General features: G+C 51.7%; 3 protein-coding genes across 4 annotated transcripts in view; 2 read left to right on the plus strand and 1 right to left on the minus strand.

Moving 5' to 3' along the window:
- The first annotated feature begins 478 nt into the window (after positions 1-478).
- LOC134387407 (proline-rich protein HaeIII subfamily 1-like) lies at positions 479-5,074 on the plus strand. The gene is made up of 3 exons (XM_063109890.1): positions 479-568; positions 1,096-1,243; positions 4,365-5,074. Exons 1-3 carry the CDS (start codon positions 479-481, stop codon positions 5,072-5,074), a joined length of 948 nt encoding a protein of 315 aa, XP_062965960.1.
- A 5,163-nt stretch (positions 5,075-10,237) lies between these two features.
- Positions 10,238-17,943, minus strand: GMFG (glia maturation factor gamma). Of its 2 annotated transcripts, none has more exons than XM_063112587.1 (7): positions 17,797-17,943; positions 14,342-14,438; positions 14,173-14,222; positions 13,222-13,271; positions 11,443-11,525; positions 10,539-10,612; positions 10,238-10,376 (listed from the first exon to the last, which is right to left on the minus strand). In XM_063112587.1, the coding sequence occupies exons 1-7, from the start codon at positions 17,797-17,799 to the stop codon at positions 10,305-10,307; spliced, it is 429 nt and encodes a 142-aa protein (XP_062968657.1). In that variant the 5' UTR covers positions 17,800-17,943; the 3' UTR covers positions 10,238-10,304. The 2 variants fall into 2 exon arrangements, with proteins under 2 accessions (XP_062968657.1, XP_062968658.1); XM_063112588.1 differs by lacking the exon at positions 17,797-17,943 and adding an exon at positions 14,878-14,960.
- A 1,201-nt stretch (positions 17,944-19,144) lies between these two features.
- The window catches only part of SAMD4B (sterile alpha motif domain containing 4B), a 38,365-nt gene continuing 37,467 nt past the window's right edge, over positions 19,145-20,042 (plus strand). Inside the window, exon 1 of the mRNA XM_063110165.1 lies at positions 19,145-19,232. The gene's annotated coding sequence lies outside the window, so the exon portion shown is untranslated. The remainder of the gene's footprint in view (positions 19,233-20,042) is intronic.

Here is a 20,042-nt window from a genome sequence, read left to right on the forward strand (position 1 = left end):
AGGCATAGAACTGTGCACTATTACTAACAACAAGTTAATAGTTTCTTTTTGAAATCAGACTAGGTTCAAATCTTGGTACCTGCATTTTCTAGTTCTGTGACCCCAAACCAATGATTTCCCCTAACTAGGCCAGAATTTCTTGATTTGTAAATTGGGATGATGATTATACCATCTTCACTGAGTTCATTCATGGGAACCACAAACACAGGGCCTGTCACACAGTACGTACTTAAATAAATGTTAACCACCCCCCCCCTTTTGGCAGGGGCAGAGAGTTTGAAGGTGGGAGGGGCAGAGAAAAAGGCATCAGAATAGCCCAGCTCAGCCTCAGGGAGTCCTTCTTGAGTCTGGTTTCATCCTGGGCTCTGCTGAGCTCCCAAGCAGAGCAGACTTTTGTGCTCACATCAGGGGGTACACACAAGGCCCCATACATGCCTACACACATGCAGGCACGTGCGTGCACACACACACTCACGCTATGCCTCTGCTCCAGGCAAAACCTTCCGGCAGGGATTTCCCCCTGTGGCGGCTGCAGCCCACGACATGTCAGCTCCCATCACAACACCAGGTGGGTGGGGGGTGAAGAGGAAAGGATGGGAAGGGGGTGTCCCTGAAACTATTTTCACCCCTGTACCCCAGCCCCTGCTGGCTCACCTCCTGGAAATCTATGTTTGGGGTTGTGGCTTTATGTGGCCTTGACACTTCTACCCACAGGAAGGGGAACTAGGACTGAGACCAAGAAAGCTGGAGACAGTGATAGGGTGAGGCAAGGGAGAGGGAGAGATGGACTGGCAGAGAGAGATTCAGAGAGAGAGAGACAGAGAGACAAAAAGAGAAAGTCTGAAAGGAAGGTGAAGAGACAGGGAGCAAGACTGAAACATAGAAAAGAGAGACTGAGTCACAGAGATGGAGAGAAAAAGAGAGAGGAAGAGACAGGCAGAGGGAAGGATTGTGTTAGAGAAACAAAACTAGAGAAAAAAAGAGACAGAGACTGAGGGAGAGAGTGACTGAGCTGAAAGGAGAAAAAGCGATTGGGTCAGGGCGTCCCACCATCTCTAAGCTCTCCCCCTCCCATTTGTCCTTTGCTCCTTCTAGGGCCACTGTTCTGTATTAGATGGAAAACCCTGGCCTGGAAAGCAGGACTCTGGAGTTAGCAGCCCCAGCTCTGCACCTTCTTGGTCTCTAGGGCTCAGAACCCCAATCGCTAACACAGAAACACAGCGCTTTGCTTCCCACCGCTGGGGTGAGACTCAAATTGAAGGAATACTAATAGCAATAAAAACAGCTAACATTTATTGAGGGGCATGCAGCATTGCAGGACAGAATCTGGACCCCACTAACTGGGTGCACGCCCCAACTCCCCATTGTGTGACTTTAGTCAAGTGACTTCCCTTCTTTGTGCTTCAGTGTACTCGTCTGTAAAATGGGGATAATGACAGCACCTACCTCACAGGGTTGTTGTGGGGTTTCAATGAGATAATATTTTGTAACATGTTTAGAATAGTTCCTAACAAAGTAAACACTACATAAATGTTAGCTGCTGCTATTATTATTAATTCTTTTCTCCAGTTCTGTCTCAGCCACCAGCAGGACAGACTATTGGGAGGCCTTTCCACATATATGCCCATGCACACACAAAATGGTAAACCATATCCATTCAACTCTCCAAATACCAGGGTCATTTTATGTCTTCAAACTCTCTTGTACCCTTTACCGATATCATGAGGAAACCCCCCCTTTTCCAAACACCTTACCCATCCTGAGAGTGGATGCCTCCTGGCCTAAGACCTCTACCTGCCCCCCCAGAGCCTCCTGGCCACCACAGGCCTTTAGCCAACCATGATGCCTCTAACCTTGTGATCATTTCCCAGCCTAGAGGTTGGGTGGGAGCATCTGGCCCCTTGGGACACTGCCATACCCTGCTTTAAAATCCATGCTAGGCAGGGCTCCAGGCCTCCAGCTCGCTCAGAACAAGTCCCCTCAGCCCACATCTTTCTTCCCACCTTGACGGTTCCACTCACCTCTCTTCAGGAAGTCAGGGCCTGGGCCAGTACCTACAAAGGAATAAAACCACCTTGTTAGCATCTTCTCTGGACACCGGATCCTGCCTCGGAGACCATCTCAGCCAAGGAAGTCCCTGGTGTGATCACTCCCTCGGCCCTCCTGTTGCAGGTTCTGCAAAGTCTCAGAGGGACCCAGAAGTCATCTCTGGAAACCTAGAAGACTGGGCCTCAGGACTGTTCACCTCCAAAACCCAGGAGTCCATACTTTAGCACTTTGTCCTCTGGGGTCTCAGAACCCAGGCCCCTCCTCCTTCAAGATCCTGGAGTCTAGGACCCAGCCCCCTCATCTTGCAGACCTGGATCCTGGGCCCTAGCCCCCTCCTCCCTCAGACCCAGGATTCTAAGTTCCCAGCCTCCTCCTTCCTCAAACCCAAGAGTCTGGACCAAACTCCTGGCCCTCCTCCTTTAAAACCGAAGAGTTCGTAGTCCAGCTCCAACTTCAAAGATCTAAGCAGTACCAGGGGCTGGGGAAGGACCAGAGGTTCCCATCCTTGCCATCACATCATTGCCCACACAAACACATGTGGATATGTCAGAACCCACATGGGCCCACAACCCAAGTCTCTACATCCAATATATCCGTGGACACTCCAGCATGATCTGTGTGCTCCCCACCCTCCATGGGCACTTGACCCAGGATGTGAACACATTTGTGTCCAGGGACCCCAGGCTGGACCCCAGCATACCACAGGTCATGCCACATGGGCCTCAATCCCACTGGACCCAGAAGTGGGGTCAGCTTTGTGCCAGAGGCACAGGCATGTGTGTCCTGAACATATATGATGAACATACATAATCCCACTCCCCAAAGACCAACACTGAAGCACAAATGGACTTGCAACATAGACGAACACACACCCTCAAGGTTGACACACACCTACATACAAAAACAACATACCTACAACACTGACTTTCCCTTGCACATTCACACACACAGATGCAGAGACACAACAGAGAAACCCATGTGACACCAACAGACAACCAGGTACATGCCTATAGATATACCTTGCACACTCCAACACACAAGAGGCACTCACATATAACAGGTACACACCTGCACAATCAAAGATACACAGGTGCACACTCTTAAATACCTAAACACACTCATAAAACTTCACATTCCCAGGATGCAGTCATAAAGCTACACATTCCCACACCAACAGATACACACGTACACAGAACCACAAGCGTACACAGACGCTCATAAGGCTGATACACACTGGAACAAGCACACAGGCACACAAAAAGATCCACCTTTGCAGACACTCCAAGATGGTCACTCATAACAGATACATGCTCATACAACAGTCCTGTGAAGGTTTTACACACTTAACCAATGCATACAAAATACTGAACCATGATAGTAGCATAGTCAACAGACAGGCCCAGATTCACACTCACACACAGTCATGGACACACATCCCTCCCAGCCCTGAGGTACCCCCGCCCCACCAACTTCCCAAGGCAAAGAAATCCTACATCCCTCCCAGCACGTTCCACATCCCCACCCAAACCAGGGCACAAGCCAGGGTCAGAGGTCAGAGTTCAGCAGGTGGAAACTCAGATGGCTGGGGGCTTGAGTCCTAGAGCACCCTTCCAGGAGATCCTCCCACCAGCAACCCCCAAAGATCCCCGAGTCTGACCATCAGGATCCAGGCAACTCTGGCCTCATCTGCAGGTATCTGGCTGGTGGAGGAATTAGGGTGGGGTGGGTGGGGAAGGGCCGGTCTTCGTCCCCACCCCCACTCCAAGGCCCATCTGTCCATCCCTTGGCCTCTCATCCCTCCATCTGTCCACCTTCCAGCCGCCCATCCCCCCACTTCCCTCAGCCTTCGGGAAGGGGAAGACATGGCCGCCTCCCCCAAGGACCGCTGAGGACCCCCCAGTTGACATGGATGGAAGGAGTCGCGAACTCCCCTCCCCCAAACCCACACAGAGGCCTGGACCCTCAGGCCTGAACCTCAGTCCCCGGCCGGGAACCTGAAGTGGACTCACAGACACACACCCTCGGAGACATACAACCCGCAGACACACACACAAATGGACACCCGAGCGGGCACACCCGGCTACACAAACCCTTGGATGGACAACCAACTCGGACACAAATACCCGACGCGGCTAGCCGCGCACACACACTGGCTGGGGGGGGACCCACACCTGGGCACACAACCCACGCACACACACCTGCACACAGCCCCTCCGATGGGCTCGCGACAAGCCCCCAGACACACAGCCGGAGGGGCAGCCACTCGGGGGGACACACACGCCCAGCCGGACACACCGCCTGGGCTCGACCCACAGCGCACACCCGGATAGCCACACAAGCAGGGCGCCGCACACGCCGGCGCCGGGCACACACAGGGCCGCGCGAGCGCACGCCGGGCCCGCCGCAGCGCCGCGGACACACACTCACACGCTCGCACGCTCACACCCGCGCTCACACCGGCGCCCCGCCCGCCGCCTCCCGGGCCGCTGCGGGCAGCGCTCACCCAGCCCGGGGGGGCCCCGGGCCCGGCCCCGCCGCCGCCGCCTCGCTCCGCGCCATGGTGGGGGGAGGGCCGGGGGAGGGGGCGCGGTGCCGCGGGGCCGCCTCCCTCCCGCCTCCCGCCCTCCCTCCCGAGCCGCCGCCGAGCTCCGCCCTCCGCGCCGCCCGCCGCCGAGCCCCGCCGCCACCTCCGCCGCAAGGGGGGAGGGGGCGCCGACCGGAGGGGGCGGACGGGCGGGGCGGCAGCACACCCCCAAACCCTCCCCCCCAGGACCCCTCTTCAGTGCGGAGCCGCCGCAGGCCCGCCCCTGACCCCTCCCCAGTCCCACCCCCAGTCCTGCCGGCCTCCCCAGAGACCCCCCCAGACCACGCCCCAACTGGCATGGGGACCACGATCTCACTACAGAGAACTCAGGTCACGTCCCAATACCCAAGGGGACCTCAGACCAGGCCTTACTTTTTTGAGGACCTGGACCATGTTCTAGAGCCACCAAGACCACAAACCATGTCCTATTCGCCTTGGTGACCTCAGACTATGTCAGGGACCCCAGATCATGCCCCAGGACCCCAGACCACATCCTAGCATCCAAGAGGATCCAGACCACCCTACCAGGGACCTTAAATCATACCCCAACATTCAGATGGACCCCAGACCACACCCCATCCCTCAGGGACCCCAGACCATACCCCAACATCCAGGGAAGACTCAGACCCTATGACAACATCCAGGGAAAGCCCAGATCATACTTACTCCCTATGGGGACCCACACCATGTTCCACAGCCATCCAGAATCAAATCATATCCCACTCCTTCTTGGTGAACCCCAGCAACGTCCTTCCACCCTCAAGAGCCCTAAACCATTCCCTGACTGCCAATAGGGACTCCAAACCATGTCTAACTTCTAGGGAGTCCCAAAATGTTTTTTTATCCCTATGAGACTCTTAAACTTTCCCCATTACCCCCATTAAACCACAGACTAACCTCCAACCCCCCTTAGGCACCTTAGACCTTTCTCTCTCTCCTCCCCTCAAAGGTACCTTTTGGTTTCCAGAACCCCTAGTTTGCCCCACATTCCTTCCTATCTTCCCCACCAGTACTGCCCCCCTGAGGACCTTGACGCCTTCCTGTTCCCATTCTCTGTCTTGGACCCTGCAGATCATTCATCATTCCCCTTTCCCTGTGACTTCCATGGAGCCCAGAATGCCTTGCTTCTTCCTTGTTTAGACTTCTTTGCCCAACCTCTACTCCATAGTTGACCTCCAACCCCTCCTTCAAACCCCACTGAGTATCTGAGTCCACTCTTCAGCTCTTGCTGGGATACTCACAAGGCCTCCAACCCAGGAAGGCCTCCCCTTAAAATCTGTCTTATTGCGGGCCCCCAGATCCCTGAAGTCTCAAACCTTTCCCATTTTGAATCCCACTATATCAAGATCCTCCCCCAAATCCTTCCCTAAATTCTTCCTAGCCATACCATCACATGACACCGGCCCTGCTCCCCTCTAATGAAACTTGACCCCACTCACAACCATTAGATGCCCCTGGAGACACTCACAACCCGCCCAGTCTCCAGACTCTACCCATCACCACCACCACCCAGACAGCATCCTCACCTCCTGCCATGGTTCCTGTTGCTCCCTGCAGAAGCATGAGGGTAGGAATAATAATAACAACAAAAGTGAACACATTTACATCACTACTATATACCAGGAACGATTCTAAAGGCTCATATATATTACTTCATTCAATCTTCACAACAGCCAGATGAAGAGGTCACATTACCATAGCCATCTTACAGATGAGGAAAATTGAGGCACAGAGAGGTTCAGGCACTTGCCCAAGGTCACACAGATAGTAAGTGGCAGAACAGAAAGGGGGTGAAGGGGAAAGAGGGTGAAGGCTGGTCTGGGCTGGACAGGAGTGGAAAAGGGGAGGATGAGAAACAAGATAATAAGAGAGACAGAGACACACAGAGCTGGAGAAACAAAGAGCCTAAAACCCAGGCAAAGATGGCCTCATTCACAGAGCCTATCTGGTCCTGTGAGCTCTGGCCTCATTCCCAACCACTCTTGTCTTCCAGTGTCAACGACGCGTTTTCTATTCCTCCAGCACACCCGCTCACAGCAGCCCCTGGGCCTTTGCAGTCTTCTCCCCTTTCCTTGGCTGGTTCGTTCTTTCCATTCAGGTCTTACCTCAAATATAATCTCTTCAGAGAGACCTTCCTTTTCTGTTTCCAGTTTACACATGCCACCCCCACCCTGGCCTCCACCAAGTGTTCTGATGTCTACAAATTACTTTGAAATATATAAAAAATAAGAAGCATTGGTTGATGGATGCATAGATCGATACGTGATAAAGGAAGTATAGTGAACTGTTCATGGTAGAATCTAGGTGGTGGGTATATATGGGTGTTCACTGTAAAATTATTTCAACTTTGCTGCATGTTTGAAATTTTTCATAATAAATATTGAGGGGGGGAGGGGATTAAACAGGACTCTTCTGAAGACTAGAGTTAACAAATAGCCCCAACGGATTCCACCTTTCTATCCATCACCTCATTTTATTTCCTTCATAGCACTTATCACTCTCTGTAAGATCTTATTTGTTTACCAATTTGTAGTTTACTTTATTGTTTATTTTCTAGTCATTGAAATGTAAGCCTCCTGAGGAGAGTGCTATGAACATCTATTTTCTCCAGTGCCCAGAATAGCGATTGGCACCCAGTGGGCACTCTGTAAACTTAAGTTCTTGAATACGTCTTGGGAGAGGGCTGGGTAGGTAGGCCCATTCCAGACTCACTTCAGGGAACATAGTGAGGAATACACACAACCTCCCATCCTGGGGTCTCTAGAAGGGGTATACCCGAGCCGCTGGAGAATGTCCCATAAGGTCAGGGAATGTGAGTTGGCCGGAAAAAGAGGGCAACAAGTGGAAATAGATAGTGTAATTGTTTCCCTAATTCCTGCCCCAGACCTTCTAATACAGACCCACGACCAATCCCATTCTTCAACAAGTTAGGCCCCGCCCCCAAGCCTAGGCCCCACCCTCTGTCCCTTAGGCTTCGCTCCAAGGCAAAAATTACAGCCCTATCTGACCTAAGCAATGACCAGTCAGCCTGAGCCCCACCTCTCTATTTTAGAGACCATACCAAAGTATATAATGTTCAGACTTCCTCAGCCTAGCTGCCTGCAAGCCTAAGCTCCACCCCCTCAGCCCAGCCCCACCCCCTCCACCTTAGCCTCCACCCCAGAAGCTTGCTAGCTTTCAGCCTAGGTTTGGCACCTCATGCCCAGGCTGGGTCCTCCACTCCCAGCTCTGTCCTAAAAAGTCCGATCTCCACCTCTCCAACATAAGCCCTGCTCACATTCAAGGTTAGGAGAGAGAAGTCCCCCAGTGAAAATCTAGGGCCTGGATTCAAAAAACCAGGGAGCTTGGATCTGGGGGAGATATGACAGTAGGCTGGTGGAACTACCAGAGATGGTCCCCAATTTGTACCGCTTTTCTAAGGAGTCACCCCAAACTCAAAGCCACGCCCCATTGTGCTGACTCTTCATTGGACAGTGTACTCTGTTCTGACCTCTCCGATTGGTCCTTCCACAATCCCTGGCCATCTCCATTTTGCATTGGACTGCCCCTCTGGGTTACCCTTTCTGATTGGTCCCTGCTTTTGAAAACTCTTTGCTTCTGATTGGGCAAGTCCTTGTAAATGCCACTTTCTGATTGGATTGTTTGAGGTCATAAGCCTGGATGCAAACTGAAGTTCAACTACGGAAGGGTGGGGAGTCCCAGGGAGGAGGAAAAGAAGGAGGGGAGGAAGAGGAAAAGGAGGAGCTGGTTTCCTGAATCTCTTGCCTAAGAGAGGGTGTGACCATTGACCATAAGGTAGTCTGCGGTTAGGATTCTAACTGTACATACCACTAGCCATGTGGCTTCAAACAACTATTTTTGGTATCTGTGCCTCGGTTTCTTCATCTTTAAATTGCATCTTTAAATTTCTCCATCTTTAAATACTGGTACCTTCTTCATGGGGTATTGTTAAGGATTAGATAAATTAATGTCTGTAAAATGCTTGTAGAAGTACCTAGCACAGGGCTGGCCTGTGGCTCACTTGGGAGAGTGCGGTGCTGATAACACCAAGGCTATGCGTTTGGATCCCTATATAGGGATGGCCAGTTAGCTCACTGGGTGACCGTGGTGCTGACAACACCAAGTCAAGGGTTAAGATCCCCTTACTGGTCATCTTTAGAAAAAAATAAAAGAAGTACCAGCCACATAGGAACCCCTCAATAGAAGAGTTAGCTATTATGATTCATTTGATTATGTAAGTGCATGACCCTGGACAAGTCTCTTTGCCTCTCTGACCTCTGCAGTCCAAGAATTCCTTGTCGTCTTTAATTGAATGACTCCTCTTATCCCCACACCTCCTCCTCTTCCATCTCCTGCCATCAGGGTGTGGGACTGTGATCAGAGGGTGGGATAGAGAGATGGGGGTGAGGAGGAGGGTACTAGCAGAGAGAAGAGCAGCTCAACCTAAACTCCCGGAAATTGAGGGCAGGGGGGATTTCTTTATGGCCCAGTGTATAGTGATTCTATCCTGAATTCCTCATGCAAATGGCTTGTTCTGATTAGAGACAAGGTGAGAAGGGGATGGGGCAGAGTGGAGTGGTGAGGGGATGATGTGTTATGGCTAGGAGGGAGAGAGAAGGATTGGAGCTAGACTTTTGGACCCTCCCCCAGGAACACCAGGGTTGGGGGAGGGGCAGCCCAGGCCCAAGGTCACTGTGTCATTGTTACCATGGCAACAGCCACCTTTCTACAAGTAACCTGGAAAGGGGTGGGGAGAGGGAGTTCCCAAGTCCCTGAATCTGGGGACAGAGGAATAATCATAGACATGGAGGAGAAGCAGAGAGTGACAGAAAATAGAAAGTGTTATTCATCTGTGTGAAGACCTGCCTATCTCGGAATTCTCAGAGACTGGTACACTGTGGGTACTCAATAAATGTCCCTCCGAGACAGAGAAGGAAAACCTGAGAGGGTTCAATGCTCAGAAATGCCAGAAGAAAGGAAAGAAGAATCTCCAGGTGTCCCTTCCCTGTCTCCTCAACTTCCTACCCCTTGGGGATCCACTGAGGGTCCTGGATCCTCTTCACATTCCCCAGCCCTGGGACCTCAGGCCTACCCAACCACACAAACCATCCACCCCAGCAACTCCCAAGCCCCTGAAGCAATTATGTTTGTTCCTTTGACGACTTTTTGGCTTTGAAATGCTTCCTACTGGGGGGTTTAGCTGAGAAAAGTTGCACTCAATGCCTGCTGATGCCTGCTAGCCCCCCAGCTGGAAAGGAAGAAGAGAGGAGGGGAACCAGGCTTGAGACTTACCCCTCCATAGATTCAGATATTTCCCCAGTTCCTCCAGGAGACCCAGGCCTCCCATTCTCCCTGACCCGTTGCCCCACTTCCCACTCCCGCAACACCTGAGGAAATCCTACAGAACAGTCCCTTTCATTTGGAGAAACGGGTATCCTCCTTTCCGTCCAGGAGGCCTCTCTCTCATTCCACTACGTCTGCCCACCCCCTGCTGGCCCAAGGCTGGTACTGCAGGGACTGTCGGCTAGAGCCTACAATGAGGGGCAGAAACTGGCCAGAACTGAGGATCTCTGAGTTCCTGTACTTTTAATTTCTTTAGGGTCGTGGATGTTCAGGTCCTAGGGGTCTGAGTCCCCAGTATCCCTCGGGACTCAGACATCAGGAATTCGGGTCAACGAAAGAATGACAACTTCTCTTGAAGCCAGGTCTCGGTGAGGTCCTCAGTGGTGCGGATTTCAAACACCTGGGCAGAGAGAGGTTTCATTCAGCATTATGATACACTCAGGAAATAAGACAGTGAGGACTCCAGCCTCCTCCTCGCGCACAGCCAGGAGTCTGGGCCCCCAGCCCCTCCTCCCTCAGTTCCCTCCTCCCTAATACTCTGGATTCTAGTCCCAGTCTGGACCTTTGTGAGCTCTGCGGTCTGCACCAGCCTGTTTTTACTCCCTGCATACATCATCTGTTGTTCCGGCTTGCAGCCTGTGTGGAAAAGAGAAGGGTACATAACTGGGACCCCAGGTATGTTCTTTAAAGCTCTAGTAATGTCCTATAGGCCCTGCAATTTAATAAGGATTCTAGGAGTTATTCCAAGGAGGTTCCTGATGGCTGTTCTCAAAGTTTCTATGTTTGTTTAGGGGTTTCAAGTTATTCTGAGGGTCTCTGGGGATGACTTAGGGGCCAGATAGATTTCTAGGTAAAAGGAAGAGGTTGGCTGGCTTACGCCTCAGGACTGAGGAGGATAGGTGGGCTCCTGATGAATCTTAGCTCCTACCTCTACATCACTGTCCTCACACACCACACATACCACACATGCCGCACACACACCCCCTACAGGCTGTACACTCACCCCATCACACACATGCTCTCATATGCTCATACGCTAACACAGGTGCCTGCGCACATTTGCACATACATACATAGCCACACACATGCTCACACAGTCTTCACACTCTAACACAGGCACCTGCACACATTCACACAGTCACACACATGCACTCACACGCACAAACACCACACGTGCCACACACACTCGCCCTGCCACACGCATGTGTGCTTTCACGTTTGCACTCTTACACAGGTGCCTGCATAGATTTGCACACACATTCGTAGTCACACTCACACAGTCCTTGTCACACTCACGCAGTCCTCACACTCTAACACAGTTGCCCACTCACACTCTAATACACATTCATACAGCCCCACACACACACCCATAGGCAGACATCTGCACTCACATACACAGGCTTACACACACACCCTGCACACATAATCTAAGACCCCCTTCTCAGGACGGTAGAGCTGTGTCTCACCCACAGGGCTGGAGAAGATGAAACACAAAGGGTAGGACACTCGGCCATCCTCGTGCACGTACTTGTAGCTGTAAACCACGAACCTACACCAACAAAAGGGAATTCAAACTCAGGACTTTGGCCTAGAGCCCAGGCCCGACAGCCAGAGTCCACAACTTTGAAATCTGACTGAGTCTAAGAACATAGGGTTATCACCTGGGACTCTGGGGGCTGGCCTCAAACACAGTAAGTGCTTTCTGAAAATAATAATAGTAAGTGCTTATTTGGCTCACAATAACCCTATAAGATAGCCACTGTTATTATCCCCATAGTATAGAGAGGGAAACTAAGGCCCAGAGTCACTTGCCTGAGGTTCTATGGATAGAGGAAAGATTTGAACCCAGGAAGTTCAGCGCCAGAATGTGAGTGCTCAACCACTATGAAATATTGTCCAGCACACTAAAGACCGGGCTGTTCCAGGGCTGGCTACATAATTTGCCAAGTCCAGAGCAAAATGAAAACGTGGAGCCCCTTGTTCAAAAAGCAGGAAAAAGCTTTTTCCTTTTTGCTTCAGTCTCTCTCTAGACTGATCATGGTCTTTTTTCATTTGCTATGTAAGGCCTTGCTCTCTCGGGCATGGGGATGCTCACACGGGAAATGTAGTCACTCATAGGCACACCCTGTAACTTGTCACGCAGGGGGTGCGTGCTGAGCCTTGACCCTCCCTGCACCAGCAGGGGGCCTCAGGGCAGCAGCAGTCACTGAGTGGGTGTAGACAGTGGGTGGCTGAGAGCCTGTCCAGTGGAGACAGCAGGAGGTGAGACTGCATGTGAGCCAAGGCTCCAAGCCCCCAGCACATGCTCCATTGTCCCATCAGACTTCATGCAAAAGACAAACTCAAAGATAAAACTATGGGGTCTGGCCAGATAGCTCAGTTGGTTAGAGCACAGCTTTGACACCAAGGTCACAGGTTTGGATCCCCATACAGGCCAGCTGCCCCCCCACAAAAAGATAAAGCTATGAAGAATGTCAGCATTAACCCACATGTGGGAGGCCCTCTTCTGTGTGTGGGGCCCTGTGCAACCATCATATGCCTATCCTGATTGAGACCTAGAGCCTGGGATCAAGGCTCCAAATCCTGCAGACCCAAAATGAACTCAGTCAAGATGAAAAATCTATACAGTCCAGTTTTTGTAGAAATGTTCAAAGAGCTCTTCCACCAAAAAAAGCACCAGGCTTATATGGCTTCCATGGGATTCTACCTGAACATTAAAGGTCAAATAGTTTCTTTGCTACCTAAAGTGTTCATGAGCATTGACAAGGAAAATTTCGGGCCGGCCCTGTGGCTCACTCGGGAGAGTGTGGCACTGGCAGCGCCGAGGCTGCGGGTTCAGATCCTATATAGGGATGGCCGGTGCACTCACTGGCTGAGCGTGGTGCAGACCACACCGTGCTGAGGGTTGCAATCCCCTTACTGGTCAAAATAAAAAAATTTTTTTTAAAAAGGAAAATTTCATTTAAAAAAAAAATGAAGCCAGTGTAATTTTGAGACCAAAACCTGACAAAGTTTGTACAAAAAAGCAAACTCTAAACCAGTATCAAGTATAAATGATCAGTGTAAAACTCTGCAATAAAATATTACTATACCAATGAAAAGTTCTTGAATATGAACACTTGGCGTCAAACACAGAGCTTGTGAGCCCATGAATAAGGCTGGAACCCAAGCAGTCTCTTAGTCTGTACCCCCATCATCACCCCTCTTCCTGTGGCCTGATCCTCCCCTTCCTTCCCCCAGGATACCTGGGCTGTCTCTCTGGCAACTCCATTTTCAGTTCCTCTGGGGAAATATTCTGAGGCAAGAAAACAGCAGAGAAGAAAAGGAATGACTGCTATTAAAGGAGCACTTACCGTGTGCCTAGGCATTGTTCTAAGAAACACACATAGATTAATTCATTGAACTCTCCCAATAACTCTATGGGGTAGGTCCTATTATTATGCCCACTTTACAACTCAGGAGACTGAGACCCAGAGGTGTTAAGGTATTTGCCCAAGGTTACACAGACAGTAAGCAGCAGAGTTCAGATTTGAATCTGTGTTCAAATCTTAACCACTTCACTACACTTCCTTTCAGAGGACCTGAGGGAGCCCAGCTCCTGGCCAATCCCTCTCCCTTAATCAAACACCCCTAGTCCCAGTCCCAAAGGACCCCCTCATAAATCCTTACCAAAACACTATGAAGGAAGCCTTATTATGATCCCCATGTTACTAATAAAAACAGTGAAGCCACGAAAGCATGAGGTCTACCCTTTTATAAAGGATTTCCACTAGCTTCTTGTTACGTTATCTGTAAACTTTCAGTGCAAATAAAATATTATTGTTATCATCATCATGATCACTTTACTGAGCATATACCAAGTGACAGGCCTTGTTCTGAACCCATGACAAGGATTAAATAATTGGATCTGCAAACAACCCTATGAGGTAGGTATTATTGTCCCCATTTCACAGATGAGGAAACAGAGACACATGGGCAGTCTCTTGTCTTGGATCACAACTGAGCTGGAACTTGACCTCCAGGTCAAGTGGCCCCCAATGCCAAGCTTTTAGCATCAGTTCCAGCCCCTTCGGTCTCCTTGTCCCATCCTGTACCTCTTGGGGGTCCCATCCTGTACCTCTTGGGGGTCCCATCCTGTACCTCTTGGGGGTCCCATCCTATACCTCTTGGGGGTCCCATCCACCCCATCCTCTCACCTGAAATTCTTCCTCCAGCACCACCATCTGCCGATCTTTGTCCACTTTCACTAGAGAGGGATGGTGCACAAGGTTTAGACGCCCGACCCGTCCATGGGGGAAACTAGCCCAGCCCGCCCTGCTCGTCTGAACCCCCTCCCATCCTTCCGTGGGGGAAGATGTCACTCACTTATTATGGCTGCATTGTCCGTTTCTTTTCGGAAGCGAAATTTCCTCAGCTTTTCCTTTAGCTCTGGGTCCACCTCGCACACTACCAGGGAATCAGACTGCCAGAGGAACCCAGTAACAGCTGAGCTGGTCTGGCCTCAGTCCCTCCACCCTTTCCCAAAGCTCAGTTTCTCCATCCACTAATGAAGTGGAGGGCCACATTAGCCCATCTGATGCCTCAATGAACATTAGGACAAGGTGCCTTTTCTGCAGAGCTGATGCTGCCCCTCACCAGGGCACACAGCTTGAGGAGCAGAGCCGAAGCTAGATTCCAGCCTTCTTGGTGGGTACGCTCGGGCAACACTCAAGGAGACACAGGTATCCGCTTGCCTGGAAACCCGGAACCACCATCTCTCTTCCCCTAGCCAGGCCCTTTACTATAGCTGGGTTCCCTTCCCAGTTTATGACCTTAATCCCATAGCCTGACCTTTACCCAGGTGCCCTCCCAGCCCTATCCCCAGCCCCTAGCCCTTCCCAAATGACCCCCGGCCCCCTGACCATGGCTTTTCTGTCCACGGGCCTCTTCTTTTCTCAGTTCCGCTGTCTTCTGGGGGTGGGGACCAGGGCTGCAGGGGCCGGGCTGTGGGGTTGGGGGAAGGTTTCATCCACACCACATCCTGTTTATGCCCATTCTGGGACAGCTGTCACAGAGAGCTCCTCCCCTCCTTCCTTCCCCTCATCTGACAAGACCTGTCAGTCTTTGCAGTCACTCAGACCAGGGTTCAAATACTGCTTTGCTATGTGACCCTAGCTATGTAACTTCACCCCTCTGATTCAGGATTGCTGTAAGGATAAAATAGCATCATATATCATCTGGTATGGAAGATACCCTCAATAAACAGTAGATATTATATAACACCAAGGTCCAGGGTTCGATCCCTATAGTGGCCAGCCACCACACACACACACACACACACACACACACACACACACACACACACACACACACACACACACACACACACACACACACACACACACACACACACACACGGAAACAGTAGATAATAATGAGCTCTTTTGCTACTCTCCTCCTCCAGGAGGCCTTCCTGGATTTACCCCCATCTGGAATATTTGAATCCCAGATCTGGAAAAGGGGAGTTTGAGTTCAAAGTCTTTTGCTAATCACACTGCCATTCATTATGTTAATGGCAAAATGGAGACCAGAGAGGCAAGTCCACACTGCCAGGGTAATGGTAACTTTTCCTGCACTTATTCAATCTCCTGGGCCTTACAATGGCCTATGAGGCCCTACAACAATGGAGTTCAATCCTGTCAGACCAATACCTCCTTTTTAATTGAGTGTTTTATATCACCCCCTTTCCCATCCTGAAATAAAATTCCTGGATAATATAACCTTACACACATTAAAAAAAAAAAAAATCAACATAACATCCTAACTGTCATATAAGGGAGAAATAAAAGGAAATAAATTTATAGGGCCAGCCTGTGGCTCACTCGGGAGAGCGTGGTGCTGACAACACCAAGTCAAGGGTTAAGATCCCCTTACCAGTCATCTTAAAAAAAAAAAAAAAATTTATAAGAAAACCATGTATAATTCAACAAGAAAATATAAGCAAACAAAAGAGAATCACGGGGTCCTAGCCCCACTTTGTCCTGCCCACTGTGATGGCCTCCCCCCATAGTAATGGGCAAAACCCCCACCCTGCACTGATCCCACCCCCCTCACCTACTCAAGGGCATCTCTGCAACTATCCCCCTCTCTCTCCTGCATCATCAATGTCCCCATGCCTACTGGATCTTTCCACTTAATCTACATGTGGTGTTATTTCTTCCATCTTAAAAATTAAAAACCCTATCTCTCGTCCAGCTACTGCTCATTCATTTCTTTCCTTTTTCAGCAAAATTTCTCAGAATTGTCTACATTTGCTGCCTCCAATTTCTCCCCCCAATTTGCTCTTAACCCCTCTCCAACCAGACTTTCGCCCTGCCCCTCTCCATGGACACACCCGGTGAGGATCACTAATGCCTGCCCTAGTGCTGGATCGAATGGTCAATTCTCAGTCCTCACCAGGTGCATCTGACACAGTCAGTCACTCTCTGTTCCCTGAAACATTTTCTTCTTTTGGCTTTCAGGATATCTTGTTTTCTTCCTACTCCTTTGGCCGCTCAGTCTCTCTTACTGATTCCTTCTGTTATAATATTGGTCCACAGTCCCCTTCTCTTTCCCATCTACTTTACCCTCTTCCTGATCTCATCCAGGCTTTCAAAGGGGATACCTTAATTATTTCTCCATCCCGATCCTCTCCCTGAACTCCAGACTTTTACATGTACATGCCAACCTGACATCTCCACCTGGATGTCTTAGGGTCATCCTTAACCCTTATCTTCCCTCTCATAAGATACACCAGAATTTGTCAGCTCTGGACTTCAAATATAACTAGAACCTGCCCACTTCTTCTCCTCTACAGCCCATCCCCTGGTCTTGTCCACCTTCATGTCCTGCCTGAGTGATCACAGCAGCCTCTTCATTGTTTCTCTGATCCCACCCTGCCCCCACAGTCTATTCCTCACATGACTGCCAGAGGGATCCTAATAAAACCAAAGTCAGATGACATCCCCCCCTCTCTCAAAACCCTCCCATGGCTCCGACATCATTTGGGTAAAAACCAAAGTAACTTTTAAAACTAAATTATCTGCTGTCACCCCTTCCTTATTACCTCTTGGACCCTTTCCTCCACTACTCTTTTTGCTCACTCCACTCCAGCCATGCTAACCTGTTTATGGTTCTGTGAATGAGCCTGCCACAGGGCTTTGAACTTGGCTGTTCCCTCTTTCTGAAACTCTTTCCTTCATGCTTTGCCCTTTCATTCCTTCAGATTTCTGTTCAAATCTCACCCGATGAAAGAGGTCTTTCCCCATCTAAAATAATTCTGACCCCATTATTCTATCCCCTTAGCTTGCCTTTTTTTTTTTTTTCTCTGTAGCACTTATCACCAAGTTATACTGTATTTCCTTATTTACTGTTGGTGTTCCCCAAATAGAATGCAAGCTTCACGAAGGCAGGCATTTTTGTCTGCCTTGGTCATTGTTGTATTTCTAGCACCTTGAACAGAGCCTGGCACCTATTAGATACTCAAGCAATATTATTGAATGAATAAATGCATCAAGCACAATCATTCTATACAGTGTGAAAGTTGTTGCTTAAATATAGGGGGTAGTGGATAGAGTTTGCGATCCCCCCTCCGCCTTTGAAATGGCCTTTCCTCACAGTGCCTGTGATGCCACTTTCCTGGTTTTCCTCCTGTCTCTGGTTCCCCGTTCTCAATCTTCACAGAAGAATGTCAATTCCTTTGCTCAAACCCTAAGTGTCCCTGTTTCTCAGGGTTCTGTTCAGTCCTCGCCATTCATCCTCCATATCCTCCCCCGGGCTAGGTCACTAACGGCCTCAATTACCATCTTTGATGATCCTTAAATCTTGGTCTCCAGCCCCAATTTCTCTCTTAACCTCCAGACCCGGGGGTTGTGCAGCCTCCTGGACCTCGTGGGCTCAGTTATCTTCCCAACCTACTTCTCCTCTAGGGCCCAATCTCCCAGCCAGACGGCTTTGTCCTGGACTTTTCTCCCGCTCTCCTGCTCCACGGCCAACCAGTCCCTGGGCTGGTTCGCTGGGCCTCCTGGGCGCCCCTCCTACTTGCACCCCCCCCTCCCGCGGTCCCGCCCTGGTGCACACCCCCACCCCCGCCCCCAGCCGCCTCCCTGGACTCCTGACCCCCAGTTCCATTCTTTCCAATCCGCCATCCATATATAAGCCAGAGACATTTTTCCAAAACCTCAAACTCACCATGACCCTCCCCGGCCTGAAGCCCTTCCACGGCTCCCTTGTGCCGCCAGGACAATTCCAAACTTCCTCAAGTGACCAAACATCTCATTTCTCACCACTCCCTGTCTTGAACTCGACACTCCACCCTGACTGCGTTTCTTTGAATTCCTATAACAAGCCATGTCTCTCACCCGTGAGCCTTGGGAGTGCGGGTCGCCCTCTGATTAGTTCCCCCTGATCCAGGACAGTTTGTGGAATGACTAGATTACAACAAAAGTCACAGCAACAACTCCCATTTATTGACGGCCTCCTTTGTGCCAAGCGCTTTATATGCATTCTCTCTTTCAATCCTAAAGGGTAGATCTCGCCTCTCTATTCCCATCTGAGAGAGGAAGCAGCAGGATCAGACTCCAGAAACCCGAGAGCAGACTCTCGGCGACACAGCTGGGCAAAGGCCTTGGGTGGGGCTTGCCAGAGGGGCGGGGAAGAGGTGGCCTTGAACGCCAGAATAAGGAATTGTGATTTAGCTCGTGGAAGCTGAGGTAGACTGGTGCGAGGATGTCCCCTGCTGGCCTGGAGGTCCAATCCCGGGCTACGCCCGGCCCGTTGCTCTTGGCAACGCGGCGCGCTCCCCTCCCCTTCCCCGCCCGCCCGCCCCGAGTCCCGGCCCTGGCCGACTGCCCGTCACCTCCACGTCCGACCAATCCCATTGAGGAGGGGGCGGGTCTCTTGGGCCTCGTTCCACCCCCGTCGCTCCCCTGCGCGCCAGGACCCCGCCTTTCTCGGAGCACACCTCCCGCCCTTCGCGCTGCCCTCGCCGCCCGTTGGCTGACGCGCCGATTGTCACCTGGGCGTAAGCTAATGCCGGCGCGCGGGGGCCATGTCGGGGCGGGGCCAGAGGCGGTGACGCACGGCGCGGTGACGCAGCGCGACGGCGGCGGCGGCGGCGGCGGCGGCGGCGGTGGTCGGTGCGGGAGGAGGGAGGGGAGCTCGCGGGCCAGAGAGGGGGCGACGGCGGCGGCGGTAGTCTGAGGAGGCCCGGGCGGCGGCGGCGGCGGAGGCCGAGGCGGTGAGTCTCGGGCCGGGTCGGGCCTGGTGGGCACGGGGCGGCGGCGAGTCGGGGCGCGCGGGGCTCCCCTCAGGGCGACCCAGGCCGCGCGGGCGGCCCCGCCCCCTCAGGGACCCCGAGCCGCGGGCGGCGGCGAACGCGTAGCGCGGGCCTCGAGGGGCCGAGCCCGCGAGAGGATCCCGCACCCGTCTCGGAACCTGCCTCCCGGGCCCCTTCGGAAGCTTTCCTCCGAAACCCACCTCCAGCCTGCGGATCGCGAGGGGCCGGGCCGGGGACTTCCCTCATGACCCCCCACAGATCTGCCTCCCAGAGCCCCCTGAAAACCCTCCCGCTCCTTCTGGAAAGGCTTCCCCAGAGACCAACCCTCACGTTTCAACCGCCTTCTTCAGAGACCTTCATACGTCCCAACAGTTTTCCTCATAGACCCCCGCCCTTTGGCCCCAAATCCCGCATCCTCCCCCTGTCGCTAAAAATATTCCGCGGCGGCCACTCCTCGTATATTCTGACAGCATATCTCAGCTGTCTCCTTCAGGAGCCTCCTTCCTAAACCCTCACAACCTCTTTCAGAGACTCCCTGAAGTCCCCTGCAGACCCCATACGTTACAGAAATCTCCCCCAGAGACCTGCCTCGCATATCCCAACAGACTTTCCCCTCAGATATCCCAAGAATTTTCCCTCCCACCTACCCCCATTCCAGAAATCTCCTTGGAGATTTTTCACTCACATGCCCTGCATTTCAGAGCCCCCCTCCCCAAATCCTTCAGAATTCCCCTGATGTAACCTGAACATCTTCCCTGCAGATCTCCTTCT

The sequence above is a fragment of the Cynocephalus volans genome, chromosome 10 (genome assembly GCF_027409185.1).
Source record: "Cynocephalus volans isolate mCynVol1 chromosome 10, mCynVol1.pri, whole genome shotgun sequence".
NCBI lineage: Eukaryota > Metazoa > Chordata > Mammalia > Dermoptera > Cynocephalidae > Cynocephalus > Cynocephalus volans.